This window comes from Mesoplodon mirus (assembly GCF_964341445.2).
Source record: "Mesoplodon mirus genome assembly, chromosome: 4".
NCBI classification, from domain to species: domain Eukaryota; kingdom Metazoa; phylum Chordata; class Mammalia; order Artiodactyla; family Ziphiidae; genus Mesoplodon; species Mesoplodon mirus.
This window is the reverse complement of record NC_138979.1, coordinates 177,733,900-177,759,556: the sequence shown is the minus strand read 5'-3', so window position 1 is coordinate 177,759,556 and position 25,657 is coordinate 177,733,900. Positions and strand designations below refer to the sequence as shown.

Below are 25,657 nucleotides of genomic sequence, written 5' to 3'. Positions count from 1 at the left end.
CTATTAGAAGAAGCCCACATGGGCTTTAATAAGATTCTTCTAAGCAGAACTCTAACAAGTAATCTCTATTTGCAGTACCACAACTTAATTTTATAGAAAAATGAAATTTAAAATATATCTTTGTTTAATATGAACAAAATGTTTTCTGACTTGCCTTTTATTGGTGGTGGGTAGGTAAGGAAAATACTATTCTTATACATGATCTTGAGCTACTAACTACAGGTGCGCAATGTCTTATTTATAATTTGAAATTCTAAGAGTTCTGATAACCATTTCTTTAGGGAGATTCATTTGATGGCAAACAATGATGTGACCTGAATTCATTTGGCAACAAAACCTAACCTGAACCAGCACAGCTTAGTTTAAATGTTTAATATATTTTATTGCAAAATATGGGGTAATATGACTAATCTCACTGGATGTGTTTACATAGTATACAGTAAATGTTTCATATACCATATTACTTTCTTTTTAAAGAGAGAGAGCCTGAGAGAGAGAGAGAGAGAGAGAGAGAGAAGGAAAAGAGTCTGAATTTTACAATATATCCAGCTCCAAAAGTTTCTCCCTGGTAAGGAATTGTGGACTTGTATTCTGAATAACACTCTTAAACTGGTGTTTTAAATTGGTGATGAACATTAAATAAAATTTTTATTGGTAGGGCTTCCCTGGTGGCGCAGTGGTTGAGAGTCCGCCTGCCGATGCAGGGGACACGGGTTCATGCCCCGGTCCGGGAAGATCCCACATGCCGCGGAGCGGCTGGGCCCGTGAGCCATGGCTGCTGAGCCTGCGCGTCCGTAGCCTGTGCTCCGCAACGGGAGAGGCCACAGCAGTGAGAGGCCCGCGTACCGCAAAAAAAAAAAAAAAAAAAAAAAGCTGTGCCTAAAAATCAAAAGTGAAATAAAAGTGTACTTCCAGTTAGTGATGTAATCACCCAGAGCAAACTATTCCAAGTGACTTACATACACAGTAATTTATAGGATATCCTGAGTTGGGTATATCCTAAGGGTAAAAAAGAATTGCAAAAAAAAAAGATTTTCATTTATCGTAATGTTGATGATAGTGTTGACATTTTAATTCTTGGCTGTTGTGTGTGTATTGTAAGATAAAATAAATGAACAATTATGTAGGCAGTGTTGAGAACAGGGTTTTGACATGTGAGAAAGGAGAAACACGTGTAAAGTTAATGAGATTAAGTAAAAACCCTCTAAACCTGAATTTGAATTGGAAATATCAGTATACACTCATGATGTATGTGTATGTATCTAAATACACATGTGTAGAAAATTCCCTAACTCTTGTACTAAAAAGGCAGTCAGCACCCCCTAGCACCCAGACTGTGGTTTCTAAATACCATTTCTCACTGAAAGGAATTAGGGCTCCTTTAAAGAGATGGCTGATTACAGGTCTAAGGTAAGAAGAATACAAGATTATAACCCTAGAAAGCAAAGAAGCTCTCAGAGACAAGTAGTGTTGTGTCATATGATCTCAGGGACCAATTTGAATAAGCTTCCACTGTCCAAATGTGGGGCAAGTTGAGCCTCAACTGGGATAAATACACATAATTGAAACCCATCAAATATGTTTAAATCCATGAACACATAATTTTTTTAACTTGCTGATCATCTTTAGAGAATGCTAGGATGTTAATTGTTTTGAAAATTAGTAAATAAAGGTAAAGAATCATTTATTCTTACCTTTCTGTGCAAACAACTGAATAGTTGATGAGTTCCTCTTACAGAAGTATTCCAGCTAATGAAAAAAGAAGGAGTGATAGAGTATCACCATGTTGCAACCCCTAATGAATTAATGACTCTAGTTGGTGATTACTGATAATTGTTAATATTAGAGAATGAGAAGTAGACATTTGGTACCTATTGTTGGAAGTACACATCACCACATGTGAAGCAGTCTTGACAAAATAAACTTTAAAAGTACAAAAATGACACTAAATCTGATTAAGTTGTTAGATCTATAAATCTCTGTAAATACAGGGCTGAGAGAAACATATTAAGCTACATCATGGTGATGCATTTGCCAAAATTCAGACTACGGGAAACTACCATATAACCTGATTTCTTCAACTGCAACAAGGAAAAAATATTGCAAGGGGGAAAGGGTTGGGGAGGGACCTTTTAAAGGAGATTTAAGAGACATAGTCATCCAGTCACAATGCATGGGCCTTATTTGGATCCTGATTCAAACAAACTAAGAAAAAATAAAACAGTGGTGGAAATGTCAGCACTGCCTGGGAAGTTCATATTAAGGAATTGTTCATAATTTTAGATGTGATAATGGTACTGTAGTTGCTCTTTTGTATTCTTTCTTTTAGAGATTCATAAGGAAGTATTTACAGATGAAATAATACGCTATCTGGGATTTGCTTCAAAATAATCCAGAGAGATTGGGTAGAGAGTGGATTGGGATGTAGTGATACAGGACTGCCAGAAATTGGCAACTACTGAAACTTGGTAATTGTTGAGCTTTGTCATACTATTCTCTCTACTTTTGTTATATTTTCCTCTCCTTTATTACAGAAGCTGCATAAGTATCTCCTGCACAGGAGGAAAAAATAAGTGATAGATAGGAAGGAGTGAAAATAGAGAAGCATAGTCATTTTTGTCTTCGTTGTTTGAATGCTAAGGGGTTTGATATTTATGGAGTATAATCCACAATCCAGAAACTTTTTATTGTTCACCAACAATGAGGACCCAACACAGCCAAAAGTAAATAAATAAAATAAACTTATTTATTAAAAAAAAAAGACTTGTGACAAAAACAACAGTGTAGTTAGACATATAGACGCATAAGGAAGACATGGCTGTTCCCATCAGAAAGGTTAGTATAGGACTGAGGACTTTTAAGGTACTTCCTTGTTTAGGGGGGAAAACACTGAATTAGGGATCAGAATGACTGGTATCTAGTTTTGGCTTTGCCATTTTACTATATATTAATATTTTACTTTGGAAAAGTCACTTCATCTTTTTACCTTAACTACCTAATTCAGAGATTAGAGAATGAAGCCTGTCCTATCTACCTTGAAGACTTAATGTGAGAATAAAATGACTTAGTGTGTAGAAAAGCATTTTGTAAACTATATATCCCTGTTAGAAGATATTCCTGCTACAGTCACTAAAAGAATGTAAAAAGGGGAGCACATGTCATTGCTTTTTTAGTGGGGCTTTTTTTTCCATTTACTTTTTAAAAATTATGATTAAAGATACGTATAACATTAAATTTACCATTTTAACCAGTTTTAAGTGTACATCCACATTGTTGTGCAACCATCACCACCATCCATCTCCAGAACTTTTCATTTTCTCCAATGGAAACTCTGTACCATCAAACACTAACTCCCCAGTCCCTGGCAACCTCCATTATTCTTTCTGTCCCTGTGATTTTAACTACTGTAGATGCCTCATATAAGTAGCGTCATATAACATTAGTCCTTCTGTGCCTGGTTCATTTCACTTAACATAATATCCTCAAGGTTTATCCATGTTGTAGCATGTATTAGAATTTCCTTCATTTTTAAGGCTGAATGATATCCCACTGTACATATATACCACACTTTGTTCATCCGTTTGTCTGTCGATGGACATTTAGTTTGCTTCCACCTTTTGGGTGTACTACCCTGTTTGAGTCCCTGTTTTCTTTGGGGGGGGGCGTTATATAGCCAGAGGTGGAATTGCTGGATCATATGGTAATTCTACATTTAATTTTTATTTTTAAATTTAATTTTTGGATGGATCATGGTGCTTTTATTTTTAAACAATACTGTTTATATATTTTGAAACATCTCAAAAGAGTCATATCTGAGGCTGTATGCACACTGTGATCTACACTTTTTTTTCCCTAAGAAATGTTTTTTTACTCCCAAGAACTAGTGCAGTTTTTAAATCACACTCTTGTAAGAGGCTTAAGCTGTATATGTGGAATATGGATCCTGAGAAACAGTTTTTGGACTGAAGAGCTCAAAGAATGATTACAAACAAGCCTTTCCTTATTAAACGGTTATTTTTTTAAAAACTGATTTCATTCAGCTGTTCTCAGCTCAATACTTCCTATATGCCAGGCACTGTTCTATGTGCTGAAGATTTAGTGTCAAATAAATGCAGTCTGGCTCAGTGTAAGTGGAGCTTACATTGTAGCATGAGACAGTTAACAAGCAAACAAGTATATATTCAATAATTTCAAGTGGTGAAAAGTGCTACAAAGAAAAATAAAGTGAAGAAAGGGGATAGAGAATGATGGGATGGGACAGGATGTTGTTTTTAGAGGATGATTAGGGAAGGCGTCTTTGAGGAGATGGCATTTAAGCAAAGGCCTGAATAAAGTGAGAGAGTGAACCATGTGAAGACTTTGTGGAAAAGTGTTACAGCTGAAGGGAATAGCAGGTCCCAAGGTGGGAGCTTTTAAAGGAGACAACTCAGAAGTTAAATGAAGATCTATCTCAACCAGTACCCAGTACCCATATGAGGAAATGGATTGGTTTAAGATATCTCATTGGAAAGAAAAGTAAGAGAAAAATAAAGATGGAAAAACTGTTAGGGAAATTGATTTGTATATTCTGTTAATGATCTTCGAACTTTGGGGACTTCCCTGGTGGTCCAGTGGGTAAGACTCCGCACTCCCCGGGTTCCATCCCTGGTCGGGGAGATAGATCCCATGTGCCACAACGAAGATCCGGCACAGCCAAAATAAATAAATAGATAGATAGATAGATAAGATAAATACATGAATACATACATACATACAACTTTGATAATTCTGGAATCACGGTGGGTGATAGAGGCTTAAGGGCTCATATACTATTCCCTTATGTATATTTTTGAAATTTTTCATGCTACAGTTTAAAATCAGAAATCTGTAAATATGAAAGAGCAAATAACATTTTTTCTAAATATAAAAATTAAAATGTACTACATTATTTCTGGCAAATGTTATAATTTTATAAAATACTGTTTATTTCATTTGATGTTGAAATATTTATATATATATCATTAGTGGGTGATAAAATGAAACATTCCTGAAATGGAAGGATTTTGCCTGTCTAAATGTTTTTTCAAACGAGCTCTGTGATGCTTGAAGAGAAATATAGTAATAACTAATCTATTTTACTTTACCTGGAAGAGATTTCCTTAGATAAATGAATTTTTAACCTTAGCCATAAAGCTTCACAAATGTATATTTTCTGATGACAATAGTTTTTTGATGGCAATGTTTGTAAATTTTTTCAAACTTTAAATTGTGGTAAAATATAACACAAAATTTACCATCTTAACCATTTGTAAGTGTACAATTCAATGGTATTACATATTGTTGTGCATACATACTGTTGTGCATCTGTCACTACCACTCATCTCCAGAACTCTTCATCTTTCAAAACTGAAACTCTCTATCCATTAAACACTAACTCCCCATTCCCTTCCTCCCGCCTCCAGCCCATGGACACTACCATTCTGTTTTCTGTCTCTATAATTTTTACTACTCTAATTGCCTCATGTAAGTTGAATCATACAGTATTCGTCTTTTTGTAACTGATGTTTCACAGCATAATGTCTTTAAAGTTCATCCATGTTGTAGCATGTATCAGAATTTCCTTCCTTTTTAAGCCTGAATAATATTCCATTGTATGTACATACCACATTTTGCTTTTCATCAGTTGATGGACACTTGGGTAGCTGCCACGTTTTAGCTACTGTGAATAATGCTACTATGAACATGGGTGTACAAATATGTCTTTGAGACCCTGCTTTTAGTTCTTTTGGGTGTATAGCCAGAAGTTAAATTGCTGGATCATATGGTAAATCTATTTTTAATATTTTGAGGAACTTCTGAGCTGTTTGCCACAGCAGCCATTTCCACAGTGCACAGCAGTGCATGAAGTTTCCAGCTCTCCACATCCTTGCCCAACATTTGTTACTTTCTGTTTCATTGATAATAGCCACCCTAATAGGTTTGAGGTGGTATCTCATTGCGGTTTTGATTTGCATTTCCCTAATGATTAGTGATGTTGTCTTTTCGTGTGCTATTTGGCTATTCATATATCTTCTTTGGAAAAATGTCTATTCAAGTCCTTTTCCCATTTTATAATCAGGTTTTTTTGTTGTTGTTGAGTTGTAGGAAATCTATATTCTAGATATTAATCCCTTATCAGATATATGATTTGCAAATATTTTCTCCCATTCTGTGGGTTTATAATTAATTCACTTTCAAAAATGAGGTTGACCAAAATAAAATTGAAGTCCCTTTCAGCTCCCTGAGTCTGACCTCTCTGCCTTAATAAGTATGTTTAATGGAACATAATTTCACCTCAATGAGTTGCTGCTATCATAAACATTCTTGTTCTGTGTCACTGGAATGAATAGGGTTTTGTGGTACTGGGTGGAGGTCATCTGCCTCTGTGGCCCTAGAGAGACATATGAGCCTAGTTGGTGGCTTTCTAAACTCTCACTCTGATCTCATCTCTTTGAAGATGCCTTCAAAAGGCAAAGGTCTCTTGCTGACTGCTTCTGATTTACTGTTCACAGTCTCTTTTTGTTTTGTTGTTCTTATTAGGTGTCCAGGGATAGAACTGAAGGTTACAATATCTGTGACTTTAGGCAAGTTACTAACCTCTCAGACTCATCAGTTTAAAAAAGCGAGGAGCAGTATTTGGAGAATTAAATGGGTTTAATACATATAAGGGCTCTAAGAACAGAGTCTGGCATATAGTAAACCCTCAATAAATGTTGTTATGTTAAGTAAAACATGTTTGGGTAATGAGAATGGGCATAGGAAGTTATATTCTTTTAACTTAGTTTTTTTTTCTTTTTAAGCTTTATTTCTAGCTGCTCTGGAAATGTGGGATTTGGCTATAGAAGTGATCATTCATCCCACTTTGCCTCATTAGTCCTGGGCTGTACCCCTTTTCACTCTCAAGCATCCTGATTTGAATGATATGATTTGAATGATGTGGTCACCTTAGATTTGACAGAACTGAAATATTACTATAGTTTTGCATTTCTTTTTAATTATAATTGTTTTTCATATTCACATATGCCCCACATTCCTGTTCTTCTATAATTATCTGTAAAAATCGGACTAAGTGGAAAGCATGTTTAAATTCCAAAGTCCAAGTGCCTTTTTTTTCTCTGTACACTAACGTTTAATATAGAAGTAACCCCCCTCCCCATCCTCATTTTCCAAATCAATAAGTATTACAGCTTCAATGGATTTTAGGAACCCTGTTTTGACGTAATTTATAGATGTTGCAACCCATACATTTCAGTTTAGGTTTATAAAAACTGAGACTCATAGAAGTTAAATGTAGCTTATCCTGTGTAAGTGGTAAACTAGTGACAAGAGGGAGAACTCTATCCCAGATACCTGATACTCATTGTTCTCTCTGCTGCCTAAAGCGTAACAAGTATTTTTATGCAAAGGTCAGAGTTTTCTAAAGTGTGTTCTGCTAGTCCATTCTTTTAATGCTCTGTGGGGCAAAGGGCCTCCTTTAGATTACGCTGAATACTTCCTCTTGGAGGTTCACAGTGCACCTTAACACTTTAAAGATGCTAAAAAGTTCTAAGTAAAGAAAAGTAAAGCTTTGTTTAATACTGCATTTTCCAAACATTACGAAAACTGTTGGGAAATGCTAGCCTAGGGATTTTGGGAGGAGAGAGGTTGATTTTTGGTTTTGAAATTTTTTTCATAGGGTTGTTAATTCTCTCTGTTGCATTCAGCATGATTTTTCTCCCTTAGTTGGGTCTCCTACAATCACTGAAGCTTATTTGAAGCCAGTTGGATCCTCTGATTGAGATTGGTCATGTCAACTATTAACAGAAGGAGCTCCCCAGAAAGGTGATTCTAGAAAAGGGCTTATGAGTTCTCTAGGGCTATTTGCATCCTCTGGGCCTCTCCCAGTCCTATAGGCCCTCTCTTTCCCTTTCCTTTCCTGTCATATCATCCAAAGATTAGATTTCATCTTGTTCCGTGTAGGATACAGACAAAGCTTGCCTGGAATGAAAACATCCCTGGAGAGGTAAGACTGTGACTGACTCTCACTTGCAGCTTTTAAAGGCAGTGGATTCGATTAAGAAATAAATAACATCATACTGTGTTCCATTTGGCATGAGGTTTTGGTTACCTAAGAAATAAATTGTTCTCTGAGAATTTTGAGAGATACAGCTTTAGTAACTTAGGGTTACCCCCAGGATTTGGAATTGGGGACACAGGGTGGACTTAAGGGTTACATCTGATCCAGAAAAGATTCTCCCACCAAGTCTTTCCAAGGCCTGTGTTTATTTTAATATTAGAGCTCTAGTAGAAGATATTAGTGTCACCCAAATCAGTTCATCTTGAAGGGGATTTCCATTGACTAGGAGCTACCAGGAAGAGACTCTGTCCCTAAGTCCCAAAGACATTTTTATTTCAAGCCACGTCACCAGAGTGAGACCCCAGCTGTCCCGGTGGTGCTAATTATAGTGGCAAATGGCCAAGCATCTATATCTCAGCTGTGACTTCTCTAGTGCTTGCTAGGTGTTCTTGTGTCTTCAGTGGGTCTGGTGATGTCTTCTAACCCTTCTGTGGTTGCTTTAGAATATCTAATTGTGCTCATCATAAAACTGAGATTTTTTAAGGCATTTTTGGCATGGTTTAAATCTCAAGCAGACCAATGTAATAATGTTTGGTGTCCCTGCAAACTGTACAAAATTCTCAGATGAAGATAATTCTCGTATATGTGTGTGCACGCATTTATGTGACAAAATGAGAACAGTTAACTCTGTCCACTTCTATAGATGCTCTGACTTTTCTCATCTGGAAGCAAGCCTCCATTCTTCCTTGGTTTCTTTCGACAGCATACTTTGTGCTATGTTAATGGGTTTACTCTGCAGTCATTAAAAATCAAAAAGCAAAACAGAACAACAACAAAAACTGAAGCAACATGGAACTTCAAGAATTGAAGTTGGACGAATGGAACTTCCTTCCTTAAGGAAGTGAGACGAGGACTACCATTAGGGTGACACTTTATTATTTATCTTTTTAACATCTTTATTGTAGTATAATTGCTTTATAATGGTGTGTTAGTTTCTGCTGTATAACAAAGTGAATCAGCTATATACATAAGCATACGTCCCCATATCTCCTCCCTCTTGCGCCTCCCTCCCACCCTCCCCATCCCACCCCTCTAGGTGGTCACAAAGCACTGAGCTGATCTCCCTGTGCTATGCGGCTGTTTCCCACTAGCTATCTGTTTTACATTTGGTAGTGTATATATGTCCATGCCACTCTCTCACTTCGTAGAGTGACACTTTAGAAACACTTTATCAGCACTTTCCACCATCCACCATTACTTCCAGATTTAAAGCTCATCTTTTTAATCTTTTTTTTTTTTCTCATTTTGGTAAAGGCTTTTATTTTGCATGTTTTTATTCTGGATTTTTCTTAATATATTTCAAACTCTTTTTGAGAAAGGATTGCCTATGCTGTTTTTCTGTTTTAAATACAAATCTTTAGTGACTGAGAATAGGATTTGACCTGTAAATGAGGCCACAGACTTGGCTTTCCAGGACCCTATTTTCTTTTCCTTTCTTCTTCTTCTTTTTTTTTTTTTTTTAATATTTAACTATGGTTGATTTACAATATTGTGTTAGTTTCAGGTGTACATCTTCAGATTCTTTTCCATTATAGGTTATTACAAGATATTGAATATAGTTCCCTGCGATATATAGTAAATCCTTGTTTATTTTATATATAGTGCTGTGTATCTGTTAATCCCTTGTCCCTCCCCTTCCCTTTTCCCCTTTGGTAACCATAAGTTTGTTTTCTGTGTCTGTGTGTCTGTTTCTGGTTTGTAAATAAGTTGATTTGTATTGTTTTTTAGAGACCCTATTTTCTTTTAAAGAACCAGTAAAAATGCCTGATAGAACCTTGAAACTTTTTAAGGAGCTCAATTTGAAACCTAAGATTTACTACTTAGACTTACTGTTTTTTAAAGTTTGAACTGAAATTAACACAGGCACATTTAGTTTCCATTTTATAAAAGTTGACAACATTCAAAGTGAATTACCAAAAAATTGCTTTTTCTACATTTTTTAATATTTAAGAATAGAAAACTGAATTTACGTACACTGAGCATCAACCTTTAAGAAAACTGACTTTTCTGGAAGAAGTAATTTTCTTGATTAAACCCTCTGGATTCCTCGCTGGGTAGTTCTTAACAGAATGTACTGTTGGGCTTCCCTGGTGGCACAGTGGTTAAGAATCCGCCTGCCAATTGCAGGGGACACGGGTTCAAGCCCTGGTCCGGGAAGATCCCACATGCCACGGAGCAACTAAGCCTGTGCACCACAACTACTAAGCCAGCTCTCTAGAGCCCCGAGCCACAGCTACTGAGCCCTCGTGCCACAACTACTGAAGCCTGCGTACCTAGAGCCTGTGCTCTGCAACAAGAGAAACCACCGCAATGAGAAGCCTGCGCAGCACAACGAAGAGTAGCCCCTGCTCACTGCAACTAGAGAAAGCCCGTGTGCAGCAACAAAGACCCAACGCAGCCAAAAATAATAATAATAAATAAAATAAATATTTTTTAAAAATCTAAAAAATAAAAAACAGAACATACTGTCACATCTCTTGCTGCCGTGCCTCAGTAAGGTGCACTGAAGTAAAAAGTCTATAATGTGCTGTGCTCTCCTAGGGTAGGTAGGTAAATTTCAAATAGGAAATGAAATTTGCTCATGTGAGCATACGATTTGATTGAAGTTACTGCTACTTTGCATCATATCTAATTAGTAGAAAGTTCCCCAGTTTTCTCTTGAACACTGTAGGTAGATAATTCTATGCTTAGGTAAACAAATTTCCACATATTTATAGTAGGAAAAGATTGAAGGGAAGCACAAATGTAGAGTGATTTTCTTAAACTTGAATCCCTAAGGTTACAGTGTGTAACAGAGATGAAAATAAATTCCAAGAATCTTGACATAGTTCTGTTTTCCAGCAGGTTTTTTGTGATGTGTATGTGTGTGTGTTTAACTCTTATTTGTTAAAACGTTTCATCCTTAATCATGAGGCCAGATTGACTGCCTACTGGTTGGTTTCCTAACAGTTCCAATAATAGATTTTAAATTGTGTTTTCCCTTAAGCCATTATTGCTTTTGGTCAAATACATTTTATATATCTGGATGGTATAAATATTTTGAAGCATTCCTGTTAACACTCAGAGAATTTCTTCTCTTTGCGCTTATATCTTCTGCTTGCAGCTCTGAGAGTTAAGGTTCTGTGATGTAGAATTTAATCTATAATTGTTAAAATTATCTCTCAAACTGGTACTACCCTGTCCCTGTTAAGTCATAATAGCAGGTAAAAGAAAGTAGTGTTTTTATTTCAGGGCTTTATGGAGAGGAAAGAGAAAAGGTTTTGTTTTTCCTTATGTCTCCTCACTGTACTTATTATAACTTCTCTCAAAATTGCTATAGAACAAGTAGCCTAAAGATAATTTAGTTTGAACTGTCCACCTTTCCTTCCCCCTCTTTCAGTAAAACGCCTAATGACACAGATTAAGGATCAATGTAAACAATTTTATCTACGGTAGAAAAGCAGCAAACCATTCAACTATCTGTTCTCTGTGTGTCTGCGTCAACATGCATGCATTTGCACCTACTGGTATCAGACACCTCTCAAGTGTTTGTAAATGGCTTAGAATATGTTAGATTATAGTGACTGGTGGTTGCCTCTAAGGAAAAAAATGTTTTGAAAAGTTTCTTTTTAGTCTAAATACTTTTCCCTGTGATTTGAAATATTCTTTCTGTAACTATATTTAAATAAGTCTGATATGTTACTTTTTACTTCCTGAGAAAGTATATAATTGGTACCTTTTATGGCTCAAGATTACACATAGTACTGATTCATAGTTCCACTGTTTGTTTACATTTTCTGAAATTTTTACATGTGAATTTGACAGCATGTCATTATTTGCAAATAAAAGCAGTTTTCAGTAGCTTGCTTTTTTTTTTAACTGTACAATTTGAGATACACTTGAAAAAATGAATAAAATTATTTTTGTTTCATATCAAGAAATGGATGAAAAGAGGCTACTGGATCCAGGGTTGAAAGTTCGTAAAGGCCTCTGGGATTATACTCTGAAGAACCAGCAGATGGAATGCCTGAGTGACTGAAGAAAATGGGTGCTAATGCATCTAACTATCCTCATTCATGTTCCCCGAGGGTAGGGGGAAATTCTCAAGCCCAACAGACTTTTATAGGTAACTGTTTCAGTTTTTCTAACTTCATTTTCTTTTGTGAATATGAATAGAATCAGGTTTTCGGTGGTCTTTTTGGATTAAAAAAGGATTAAGCTATGGAAAAAGTTATTACAGATAATAATTCTGTAGCATCCAGATTTTTTCCCATCAAATGTAAATCTGGCTTATATGATTTTTATCCTAAGCAAGCTGCTATAGCACAGTTGAGCTTTTCTTTGATTGTCTTAACCATAATTGCCAGTTACCCTAGGAAAACTAGGAATCTCCATTGGTGTGGAAATAGCAAAATATGTTTCTTGTGTCTTGGTCCATTTATTTTGCCCATACAACTGCAGCATTTTTTACAATTAATAATCTGCTTTGTTTGTCCCTATTCTTTCTTTAATATAAAAATGAGTTATTTGAACTCTTTAGTCTTCCTTTATGAAAACAGAAATCAGTTTTATTTGAATGGTTCAGAAATGTTTGTCTGTAAATATTTTTAGCACAAAATGCATATTAAATTGAATGCTGAAAATGACTGTCACGAAAAAAGAGACAAGTTTTCATTTGTTTAATTTCCTTCTTAGGGACATCATCCTATTCTCAGCAAGGCTATGGTTGTGAATCAAAATTATATAGCCTTGACCATGGCCATGAGAAACCACAAGACAAAAAAAAGAGAACCTCTGGCCTTGCCACCCTCAAGAAGAAGTTTATCAAGCGTCGAAAATCTAATAGGTCTGCTGATCACGCCAAGCAGATGCGAGAACTCCTCTCTGGGTGGGATGTTCGAGATGTCAATGCATTAGTGGAGGAATATGAGGGAACTTCAGCCTTAAAGGAGCTTTCTCTACAAGCCAGTTTGGCTAGACCAGAAGCCCGGACATTGCAGAAAGATATGGCCGATCTTTATGAGTACAAGTATTGTACTGATGTAGACTTAATATTTCAAGAAACTTGTTTTCCTGTTCATCGTGCCATTTTGGCGGCAAGATGTCCATTTTTTAAAACACTACTTTCTTCCTCACCCGAGTATGGGGCAGAGATCGTAATGGACATCAGTACAGCTGGTATAGATATGCCCATGTTTTCTGCGTTGTTACACTACCTTTATACGGGAGAGTTTGGAATGGAAGACTCAAGGTTTCAAAATGTTGATATCCTCGTTCAGCTTAGTGAAGAATTTGGAACACCAAATTCCCTTGATGTAGATATGCGTGGACTCTTTGATTACATGTGCTATTTTGATGTCGTCCTTAGTTTTTCTTCAGACTCTGAACTGGTTGAAGCTTTTGGTGGAAATCAGAACTGTTTAGATGAAGAGCTCAAAGCTCATAAGGCTATTATTTCAGCACGGTCCCCATTTTTTCGAAATTTATTACAAAGGAGGATACGGACTGGTGAAGAAATCACAGACCGAACTTTAAGGACTCCCACAAGAATTATATTAGATGAGTCCATTATACCAAAAAAATATGCGAAAGTTATATTACACTGTATGTATACTGACGTGGTGGACCTCTCCGTTTTGCACTGTAGCCCCTCTGTGGGGAGTCTCAGTGAAGTTCAGGCTCTCGTCGCAGGGAAGCCAAACATGACTAGGGCAGAAGAAGCCATGGAACTTTACCACATAGCACTGTTCTTGGAATTTAACATGCTTGCACAAGGTATGAAATTCTGATTTTTAATCTTGATTTCTAAAATGACATATTTGTCTTCCAAATTGAAAACACAACCAATATGTTCCATGATTTCAGTGTCTGGGTTGTAACAGGGTCAGTTTTTTCAAGTCTGTAGTTATGACATCTGAGACAGAATGAGGGTTAGTGTTAATGTGGCTCTTCATTTGGTACTAAAACCAAGCATTCAAAACTAATGGCTAAGCAATAGATGAGACTTGAGGCTCTTTCTTCCCTAACGTAAGATGATAGGTGTGGGAATATATGATTACCCAGCTACCATCCACCTACACCCTGTCTGCCCTTGAGCTTTGAGCTAGCCCTGTTTCCCAAATTTCAAGGTTATTCTTGATCTAAGACTCCTTGGGTGACTTAGATTCTCATATTCACACCAGTGCCTTATTGATTCTTAAATACTTAGAATAACAATGAAAGTTCATTACACAAATGAAGATAGTCCCATTTGGATACAAATTAATTGAATCAAAGAATTGGGCAAGGTTTCTGACTTAAATTTTAAAATATTCTATATCTTTTCAAGTTCAACTTGTACCTCAAGCAGCAGTTTACAGGGCATAAGGCAGAGTTAGTGCTTAGACTCGTGCCTTCATTTAATTTAAACTAAAACTAAGAATGGCACATTTTTTGTGTTACAGGCAAATAAATACATGAAAATTACATTAAAAGAATTGTGTATCGGGCTTCCCTGGTGGTGCAGTGGTTGAGAGTCCGCCTGCTGATGCAGGGGACGCGGGTTCGTGCCCCCGTCCGGGAAGATCCTACATGCCGCGGAGCGGCTGGGCCCGTGAGCCATGGCCTCTGAGCCTGCGCGTCCGGAGCCTGTGCTCCGCAACGGGAGAGGCCACAACAGTGAGAGGCCCGCGTACCGCAAAAAAAAAAAAAAAAAAAAGAATTGTATATCTGTTGGTAAACATTAGAATCTTAACATTTCAGAGCTGGAAAGAGATCTTCCATGGGAGAGCAAAGGGAATTTGCTGCCTTGACAGAATGCACTCTTAGCTTTCTATGGCTGTATATTAAAAGAAAACAAGCTATATGACATGAAACTACTTGAGAAATTTAGCTGATGAGTGTTTGCTAAAAGAACACTAGAATTTGCCAATTAGAAGAGAATGTTAATGGTTTGGGTAAAAGACATTAATTTAAATAAGGAAAGCTAAGCACATTTTTCTAACTTGAAAAAAATGTATGGCTAAATCAACAAATTAATAAGACTTTGAGAAATAAAAATAAAAGCCCCAGTTAAATAACAGTGTCAGTGACAAAATGAGAGAGATTATCAGAAGGCATTATAAACATGAGTGAAAAAGTTAAGATTTCTATTACATAAAGAATCTTAAAATCTTATTTTACCATTACTTGTGTAGTAATAGTACTAATTTTGTTTTATTACCATAATCAAAATGTCATTAAAGTATTTTCTTACTAGTTTAAAACAAAAATTATTAGTAATAGTAGACTATTAAACATCAGACTATAGGAAAATATGTCGCAAAAATAACCTAGCAGCTTGACCTACCATTCTTTCATTCTGTAAAACCAAATTTGTCAGAAAATGCCTGTACAGAAAAATTGAAAGGTTGCAACATTACCAAAAAGAGATAATAATCTCTATTTTCTCAAAATGGCTTTATTTTCTTGACAAGTTTAAATAATAAGAAACCAAAATGTACTGTGTATACTTTACTGTTTTTAAAAATGGGAAAGCATCCATTAATGTTTTTTTGTTTTGTTGCTGTTAAGTTTTTAAAGGAAAGTAAAATGGTGAGCCAGTTCTTGGATCTTGGATAAAACTTGATCTAGAGTTCTTTTATGTTAAGTGAGTTAAATTTTTTATATATATAATTTAGCTAGAAATTGTATTTTTTGGAGCACATTTAAAGCTATAAAACAACACTCCTTGCAGAACCTTAATTTTGGTTACTTAAAACAAGCAAACAAATATTCCCTTAAATTTGGGTGTACATGACTCTCTGCTTCCTTTCATTATTCAAAATATAGAGTTTGGGTTATTTGGTATTTTGTTTTTCACACCCCATGTAGGCCTTACCTTTCTCCCATACCCATTATACTGTTATACTAGGGTTTATAACAGACCATAACTTCAAGGTAATTTTTACCTATTCCCATGGGAAGGAGAATATTTAGTCACTTGGAGAGGGATTTTATATCATAAAGCCTAAGACCTCAGGCTCTGGTACCAGACAGGCTGGGTTTGAATCCTTTACTATCGTGTTTTAACTCGTTTGACCTTATAAGTCATCTCTCTAAGCCCCTGTTTTCTCATTTGTAAAATAAGAATAGTAATGCTATAAGATAGGTTTATGAGGATTAAAGGCAATAATATGTTAAGTGATCTGAATAGTGCCCAGTACATAGTAAGCATTCAAGAAATATTAGCTGCTAAATGATAATCATCACAACATACATTGTTCACTACCACAGTCTTTTCTAAAACTAACTTTTTATGTTTTAAAAAATAATTTTATAATTATATTGACTAAACTGCATATTGAGAATAGTTTACAGATTTTTTTAAAGTAATTACTGTTTTTAAGATTTTCTTATAATTTTATCACTAGTGAGTTGGTGCATACCACTTATCAAACTATTGTATCTGGCTGTTTGTCACTCAGCTCTCAGCCAGAGTTCTGCAAGCAGATTAAACCTGTAATCCTCTGAGGCATCTATTATGTGTAATGAATTAGCATCTCTCCCATGCATCCAGCATGATACTAGTTACATACCATTTTGGAGAGAATTAAGAAAACAGTCACCGAAATAATTTTCTGTGTTCTATGATTCAGACGAGGACTCCCAGTTAAGAAAGGCTGTGAGACTAGACTGGCAACTTGAGGATAGGACCATATTGTTTTCATCTTTGTGTCCCCAGTGCCTGGGGCATAGTAGGCACTCAGTAAATGTTTATGAATTAATGACTGTTACCTTTTATTCCAAATTAGATTTAACTTTAAAAGTTAAAGCCCGGTTTCAAAAGGAGACAAATTCTATCAAGGGAGGCTAGGACCTTGAGACAACATATGCCCTTCAAGGTGGAGAGGTGATTTAATAGTTTTAAGAACATTATAGGGCTTCCCTGGTGGCGCAGTGGTTAAGAATCCGCCTGCCAGTGCAGGGGTCATGGGTTCGAGCCCCGGTCCAGGAAGATCCCACGTGCCGCGGAGCAACCAAGCCCGTGCGCCACAACTACTGAGCCTATGCTCTAGAGCCCGCGAGCCACAACTACTGAGCCCACGTGCTGCAACTACTGAAGCCAACGCGCCTAGAGCCCATGCTCCGCAACAAGAGGTGCCACTGCAGTGAGAAGCCCGCACACTGTAATGAAGAGTAGCCCCCGCTCGCCACAACTAGAGAAAACCCCCACACAGCAACAAAGACCCAATGCAGCCAAAAATTAAATAAATAAATAAATTTATTTTAAAAATTAAAAAAAAAATAACATCATAAAAAGAGGCAATATAGGCAGATAGCCAGAGTGGTTTGGCAAGTAGATAAAAGGGAGGATTCCTGGCCTACACTGAGAACGTGTTTTATTCAGACAAGTAGGCAATCACTGTTAAGGAGGTGAATTAACAGGTAATGAGGCCTCAGCTTACTGTGTGCCACCCTTTATTAAGCTCCCATGAATACACGGGTTAGTACTTCTTCATTTTGTTTCAGGGGTCCATCTGTCCTTGCGTTAATATCACTAGCAGCCAGGTGACAAATCCCGACCTCTGCCCCTCGATTCCCTTCTAAACACAAGAGACCTGAGGTTTATTTTCAAACGAAGTGAACTAGAGAGATTCCACATCTGGAAATAGCGATAAAGAAGGGTGGGGGTAAGGCTCAAGGTTGAAATCTAGAATTATGTGAAAGCCTACAAACTAAATGGTGAAGTCATTCCCTGACCTTCACCTGCTCTGGTCCGAGCCCGGACAGATACAAGACAGTAAATCGGGCTCCAGAAGTGGTGAACAGCGTAAGAGCATATAGACCTGTTTTAGGGTTTCATGATGCAATTATACAGTGAAAAAGCCAGTATACCTTCCAGTGGTTCTACAGAGAAGACTACAGTCAGCAAGCCTCCCTCTGCAAGAGCTTCCAAGTAGGTATTTACTACCTCAGTCTTAAATATAAAAACCCCAGACATTTGAGGAAAGCTTCCAAATTGAGACAGAAATAAGAACAAATGCTGGAAGAAACAGACACTGAAGGGAGCAGAAGAAAACGTCAGTAGAATCAAGATATCCTTACATAAAAGAGCATTTTATTGAACAATGAGACATAAATAGAATGCTATAAAAGTAAAAACAGGAGCTTTTGGAAATGAAAACTGTAATGGATTGAAAGGGAAAGTTAAGAAATCTAGAAAGTAAAATAACAAAGAGATGGACAACAGCGGAGACAAATAAGAAAACTAGAGTATTCATCCAGAAAGTGTAACATCTTAAATAATGGCTTTAGAAATATATACTAGAGAAAATGGAAGAGAAGACAGTATCTAAGGAATCATACAATCAGTATTGCCAAAGCGAAAGGGATTTCTATATTAAAAGTTTCATCCCTTTCACTAGAAAACACCAGGGAAAAAGAGAAGATTCTTAAATGATTTAGAGAGGAAAGAATTAGTTTCCATACAAGAAATAGGAATCAGAATGGTATTGAACTCTTCAGTAGCAACAACTGAATTACATATTGCCTTTAAAGAGCTGATGGAAAATTGTTTTAAACACAAAATTCTATGCTTAGCCACACTGTCAATCAAGTGTCAGACTAAATAAATGCATTTTCAGTCCTGCCTCGAAAAACTTACCTCCCGTGTACCCCTACTCAGGAAGTTAACCAAGGATGTGTTCCACTAAATGATGAAGTAAACCAAGAACAAGGAAGTGTGGGATCCAGTAAATGGGGTCTAACACCAGAAAGAAGAAAAGAAAATCCTAGGGACGAGCTGTATGTTAGCTGTAGTGGGCGTCTAGTCTAGACTGGACTAGGAAGAGGAGGAAAGGCTCCAAGAAGTAAATATCTGGGAAGAAATCAATTACCTGAATGTTTGAACATTAAGTGACAAGTGACATTGAAAAAGGTGTTACAGATCTTTTGGTACATTTATGAAGAATTAGCTATTGTTAAGTTATAAAAAATGAAGCAAGTGAGAAAAGAGGAAATTAATATTTGCCAGAAAACTTAAAGTTACATATGAAAGAAAATGTAATTCTAGTACACAGCCTGGCTCAGCAGTAAGTAGTATTTAAATAGTCATCATAGGGACTTCCCTGGTGGGCCAGTGGTTAAGGTTACGTGCTTCCACTGCAGGGGGTGTGGGTTCAGTCCCTGGTGGGGGAGCTAAGATCCCACATGCCTTGTGGCCAAAAAGCCAAAACATAAAATAGAAGCAATATTGTAACAAATTCAATCAAGACTTTAAAAATGGTCCACATCAAGAAAAAAAATAGTCATCATAATTTGAACAATGAATGTTGGTTTAATAAAATGTCTAAAATTTTATTTTCATAAAATTTTATAAAAATTATAATAGAGATAAATACCAGAAGATACTAAAAAACTGAGAGTAGTTGCCTCTGGGAAGCAGGACTGGTGTGGAAGAGAGATAGGGCAGGAGGTTTTATTTTTAGAGTAAGCTTTTTATTGCTAAGTACAAGACTTTCTAAATTATGAGCATACACTGCTTTGATTACAAAATTGATTTTTTATAATAAAATAAAGATATGACATCAGTACCCAGAAGAACCAGAGAGATCTGGATTGGCCACAATCCTGAAGAACTGGGGAATTTATCATATCTATCAGGACTGTTAACTAATGCGATCATGCTTATAATTTTGGTCTACACAGGGCTTTTACTTTCCTCTTATTTGGTTATCTTGACAACCTATGAGTATAGTAGGGCTCAGAGATTAATAACTAGCCTTTTCCTAAGCTTGTTAAGTGATGAAGTTGTGACTCATGCCAGCTCTTCCAACCCCAAGCCCAGGAATTTGGGCATGGTGAGGCACGGGAGCAGTATGAGAACCACTTTTCAAGGATGATGGTGGGAGGCCTAGTTGCAGCAACAAATCAGCAGGCTAGTGATTGAAGCATCAACTCAGAGGAGCCTCAGCTGTAAGCCTGGTGGGACTGAACCGCTTGCGGATGGGGCTAAACACATATGTGGGGGAATTGTGGGCCAGCTGGAGATTTAAATACCTGGGTACGTCACCACTCAGACTGCTTCAGAGCACTTCGCCAGAGAACAGAGGGCTTTGTACTGAGCGGGCCATTCTTCCCGGAATAGGCAAGTATTCCAATATCAGTTATTTGACTTTTTCAGCTGCCCAGAGTAAGGAACTCCTTCCTCATGTTGGGAAATTCCTCACTGTGTAGGTCTTCATAGAAGGCAGAGCCCACCTCCCAGTGTAAAAACCTAAAAGGTTGGATACTTGCTTTCTCAGCCTTCTCTGTGTTTAGGGCTTCAGCACATGACCTAGGCTTTTTCAATCTAGAGCTAATGGCACAGAGAATCGGGGACTGTAGAGAATTCTTTCTGGAAGCAGGGTAGGAGCAGCAACACCAACACCTAGTGGAAAAGGAGAGAAGTCAGTGACAGTGGTACCAGTGATGGCATTCACTGTCCAGGAGTGGTTTTGGCCAGGTCCCAAGGCTGCACAAGGTACTCACTGGACTGTCTCTGTGGTGTAGTACTCACTCGCACCCTTCCTTTGTTGTTTGTTTTCTGAGCCTGCTCTCCAACTCCCCAGCAGCTCTGTACTAACAGTATCCTTTCAAATAAATTCCGTTTCTGCTTAAGCCGACTAGAGTTGTTTTCTGTGGTTGCAGCTTAGAAACCTAGTTCATAACAGTACCTATATTAAAAAGACTAGTGTATAAAATTCCAAAATAGATGACTAGATTGGAAGAGCCTCAAAAGAAGGACCAGGTGTTTGATCACTGACTTTGCACAGTGACCTTAGCATACACTGTGTAAACAGCTCTGAAAATGTGAGAACAGTGAGAATATACTATTGATTCATAATTTTTTTTTTTAGTAAAAATCCACTCTTTAGGAGAACTATAGGTTTTCTCTTGAACTTTAACAACCCACAGGCCTACAGTAAGAACTTCTGTTTCTGTGTCATAAATACCGTTGACCTCAGAATAAAGTAGCCCAGAATTAGCACCAACATCTACATGCATATTCCAGTCCAGGACATTTTACAGTAATATGCTTTAAACAGATTTATTTTTTCATGTTGATCAAAACTGTATTTTTCAATCTTTGGAATATGAAATTTATAACTTTAGTTCCAAAATAGCCTCTGAAATTCATTGTCCATATTTTTAGTCACAATGCATGTGATTATATTTTATTGAATTAAAAATCTAACAGAGAAACAACTGAAAGCAATGACCTAATTTTTTCCCTTAGCAACTTGGTCAGATTCCAAGAGTGTGTGACTTGAAACGAATGCAAATTAGCAAAGACTAACTGTCCCCACTCTAATCCATTCCTCCCTCCTCCCATCCTCTCCATTGTCCCCATGTTGACACTCTTCCTTCTGTCTCGGTTTGGTTGAACTGACAGTTCATTTTGCTTCTGTCTGTAGTTATTTCCTCTTCAGCAGATTAGTCTGGATATACTTCCTAGAGAACAATGGAGCTAAGTTAAAGACCATTATCAACAGATCAGAGTAGTAAATATAGGTTTCAGTTAAATATGTGACATAGATGAAGAATTAATCTCAGTTTCAGGAATGGCAGTTCAAAAGACTCAAGTTATACATCTCTAATCACAATAAAATTTAGCTTACAAAACTTACTCAAAATTGTAACATGTAATATTTAAAATATTTAATTGCACATTTTATTTTAGAACTTAAACCATTTTTCATATAAACTATAAATTCTTCACCTCTGATCCTCTCTACTCACAGTTTTCTTTGATTTTGTAATATCTTTGACTTTGTTCACTAAATGTTCAAATTTCTACCCTTGTCTTTAAGACCAAACTCACATGCTACTTCCCTTGTTTGGTCTTAGGCATTACAAATTAAAAGTATTTTCTGCTTCTTGCAGACTTCTAAAACACTTTGATTATTCTTTTGGGTTTTTACATCTTCTGACTTATTTTGAAATTAACCTATGTAACTGTTTCATTTCCTCTACCAACTAGTATCAACTATATTCTCTAAAGACAAGATCAAAATCTGGGTCATCTTTGAATCACCCAAAAAACCTAGCACAGGGCTTTGCTCCTGGTAGACTCTCAGTTATATATTTTGAATTACATTTAGAACCTATGAAGACTGAGTAACTTTTTCTTTTAAGAAGGGGGAGGGGTATAATAAATGTTTAACCCTAGAAGTTGCAAATAAAATGAAAGCAGTGAGCCTCAATCGAGGAGATAAGTATGAAGCATTATTTATAAAAGTAAATTTAGATGTGGTCCAAATGATGTATAACTCTGTACTGTTAAACGCAGTTTTAAGTTAAATTTCAAGTAAAATTGTCTCATCAGCTCTTTACTTTGTTGGTCCATTGATATGAAATAGAATATCAATTGAATTTAGAATATTCTTGGAAGCCAGTCAAGGCTATTAATCTTTTGAAGCCAAAAAAGTTTAATCCAAGTATATATAATCTTACCTTTTGTGCTAATTATAATTTAGATCAAAGAACTAATTATGTATCTAAAATCTCACTAATAAAAACATATTTACAGTAATAATGCAAATATAATTCAAAATGTTAAAGTAACTTGGAAATTCTTATTCTAAATTAGACATCTTTTTACTTCTTATTTATCCTGTTTTATTAAAGGAAAATAAAATTGTAAAGGAGTTGCCATTTTCTTGTGTATTGAAAGTAGAGTGTTTATTCACCCTTATTTTATATACTTAGAAGACAGTGAGTGTAAATATTATGGCTTGTTATATGACTTTTTGAATGTAAATGCAATATACACCAGGCACTTTGCAGTCATAGCAAGTGTTATTTTAAAATACATACGGTTTATCTGAAGTAAAGTCTATCAAATGTCTGTTCCTTTTAATTTAAAATTATGCGGAATTTAATTAGAAGGCTTTTCTCAACGCTAAGCGCAACCTTTTTTCTGTAATACTGAAATTCCAAGGATGCCACCGTGAAGGGAAATGAAATAGAGGAAGATTGATTTGGTTTGGTTTTTTTCCCCAACCCAAATTGTGTGTTTACTATAGTCAGTGTCTAAGCAATTGGATTTAATTTGAACTTTATAGATATTAATCAGATAGAAGATGAAATGCTATACTCAGGTCAGTATGGATATGAACACAAAACTTTGAACAGCAGTACTACTTCTCTGGGATAAGAAAGAGCTGAGCATTTATATTATTTAAAGAGTATGTTGAATTCTGGCCACTTGGAGGATAGCAGATAGCATCTGCAGTGTATTCTGAAACAGAGATACTTGATTTCAGGTTAACATTTTTTGAACACTGTTGCTATACAAGATGCAGTGCCAGGGAGAAGAGAATTACAGTTTTCAAATGCCACTGTGTACGTAGCAGGCCCTTCAGATATGCTGATTCATGTCATCTCCTATTTGCTTAGAGAGGTTCAGAGACAAATAACAGTGCCCAAATTTAATGGTATTTTATAAACACCATTAGGTGAGGTTAGATCTGTGTTCTAATCCTGCCTCTGCCACATATTAACCATATAAATTCTGTCTGGGTTCCTCAACTTGAGCTCGTTTATTCCTCTTCATAGAAGTACAGACACCAAGCACTGTGCCTGGCTCACAGTTGGGCTTTAACAGATGGTTTTAAAACTGGATTACATTAACTCTGAAGTAGACAATTTCTGAAGATAAGAATTGAGTTATCTTCCTTACACATAATTTGACAGTACAGTTCCAAGTTTCCGAAGTCTTAAAAAATTACCAGATTCAGACTTTTTTAAAAGCAATGATGCAATTGCAAGAAACATCCAATGTTATATGGCAAAACAGAGCCATTACAAAAAAATGGTCCATAGAACTTTCCCTATGGTGGTGGGCTATTTGGTGTATACTCCCATTTTGCTTTGATTCAGTTATAGTTCCCTTTTCTCTTAGAAACACTAAGAAAACCGACCTAAATTGTGGCCTTTTCCTAAAGCCCCAACTTATTTTTATTTTTCTGACTCTGCCATCGTCAGATTTTGACCTTCCTCTTATACCTTCTATTGCCAAGGAGTGCAGAAACTAATGCAGTCTAAGATGCAGGTTATACCAGTACAAGGAAAATGGGATTGGGAGAGGGCATTATTAGTGAATTAGGAGGGGAAATGACAGGAGGAAGAACCTCTCTATTATACAAGTATCCTGGCTTTTCAAACTCAGTGTTGAGATACATAGTTGACGTTTCTGCCTTAAAACCAAATATTGCACTTAACTCCTAAAATATCCAGAGTAGAAGGACTCTGCCCAGATACAAGTATTCTGTCTACTTCTGGTTTTAAAAGTGGCTGGAGGGGCTTCCCTGGTGGCGCAGTGGTTGAGAGTCCGCCTGCCGATGCAGGGGACACGGGTTCGTGCCCCGGTCCGGGAAGATCCCACATGCCGCGGAGCGGCTGGGCCCGTGAGCCATGGCCGCTGAGCCTGTGCGTCCGGAGCCTGTGCTCCGCAACGGGAGAGGCCACAACAGTGAGAGGCCCGCGTACCGCCAAAAAAAAAAAAAAAAAAAGAAAGAAAAAAAAAGTGGCGGGAGGAAACTATTCCAGGAATTAAGATGGATTAAATATTTTAGCTATTACAGTGTGCAAAACATTGAGCTAAGCTCTTTTTGTGTAAGACCTCCCTTAATCTTTACAGTAGCTCGTATGGTAGCTGCTATCACCCTGCCTGTTTTAGAGATGAGATGAGTAACTTAAGTTGTTACTTCCCCAAGGCCACTTCTATTGATCAAAAGGTGGACTTCAAAACAAGAATTTACCGACCACCAACTCTATATGCAGTAGCTAAGCTTCTCATGTACTTTGGTTTGTTGGGGAGTTTTTTGGCCGCCCCGAGCGGCATGCCAGATCTTAGTTCCCCAACAAGGGATCAAATCCGTGCCCCCTGCAGTAGAGGGGCGGAATCCTAACCACTGGACGGCCAGGGAATTCCCTATACTTCGTGCTTTTAAAAAGTTTATAGACAGTGTGTTTGGTAACATTCATAAGTAAACCATTCCTTGTAACAACTTTAAATTTGAATGAATTTATTTCAAAAGCAGTGTATGCTAATTGTTGAAAAAAAAAGAGAATAGTACAGAAACAGCCTAAAGTGTATTTTCACCTATTACCACTCCTTTCCCCAAATCCTTATTGATGACATGATTTGAACAGTTTGAGTTTCCTTGCAAACCTTTGCATGTGTATGAGTGTGTGTGTGTATTTCACATGCATATCTTGTTCTGTTGTAATATAATAGTACCACACTATACATGTTATCCTGTGTCTCGCTTTTTACATACTTAATAAACTTTGGGAAAATTATGTCGTTACATAATAGTTACTTTATTTTAATAACTGTATTCTTGTTTGTTTCTAAACATGTAAGGATGCCCTGGTTGGGTATTCAGATAATAAAAATAATACAAAAGGTGTTGAAGAACCCTTCAGAATCACTACTCAGTGAAAAACACTTAACAAATAGTACCTTTTTATAAATATCTCCTGAAGACTGAATCTGAGCTTGGAGTGTTAATTTATGAGCCTGCTAAAACATTCATT

The 25,657-nt window shown here is 36.7% G+C and overlaps 1 protein-coding gene across 3 annotated transcripts in view; it reads left to right on the top strand.

Moving 5' to 3' along the window:
- The window catches only part of BTBD7 (BTB domain containing 7), a 79,675-nt gene that overhangs the window by 16,777 nt on the left and 37,241 nt on the right, over window positions 1–25,657 (top strand). Inside the window, exons 2-4 of one of the 3 annotated variants that reach the window (XM_082619516.1) lie at window positions 12,052–12,239; window positions 12,809–13,888; window positions 14,557–15,220. The exons of 1 other annotated variant lie outside the window; for it this stretch is intronic. In XM_082619516.1, coding sequence (XP_082475642.1) covers window positions 12,158–12,239; window positions 12,809–13,888; window positions 14,557–14,564 — 1,170 coding nt within the window. In that variant the 5' untranslated portion in view covers window positions 12,052–12,157 and the 3' untranslated portion in view covers window positions 14,565–15,220. Of the gene's footprint in view, window positions 1–12,051; window positions 12,240–12,808; window positions 13,889–14,556; window positions 15,221–25,657 lie in introns of those variants that run through there. One more of the 3 variants, XM_082619515.1, reaches the window with a different exon arrangement.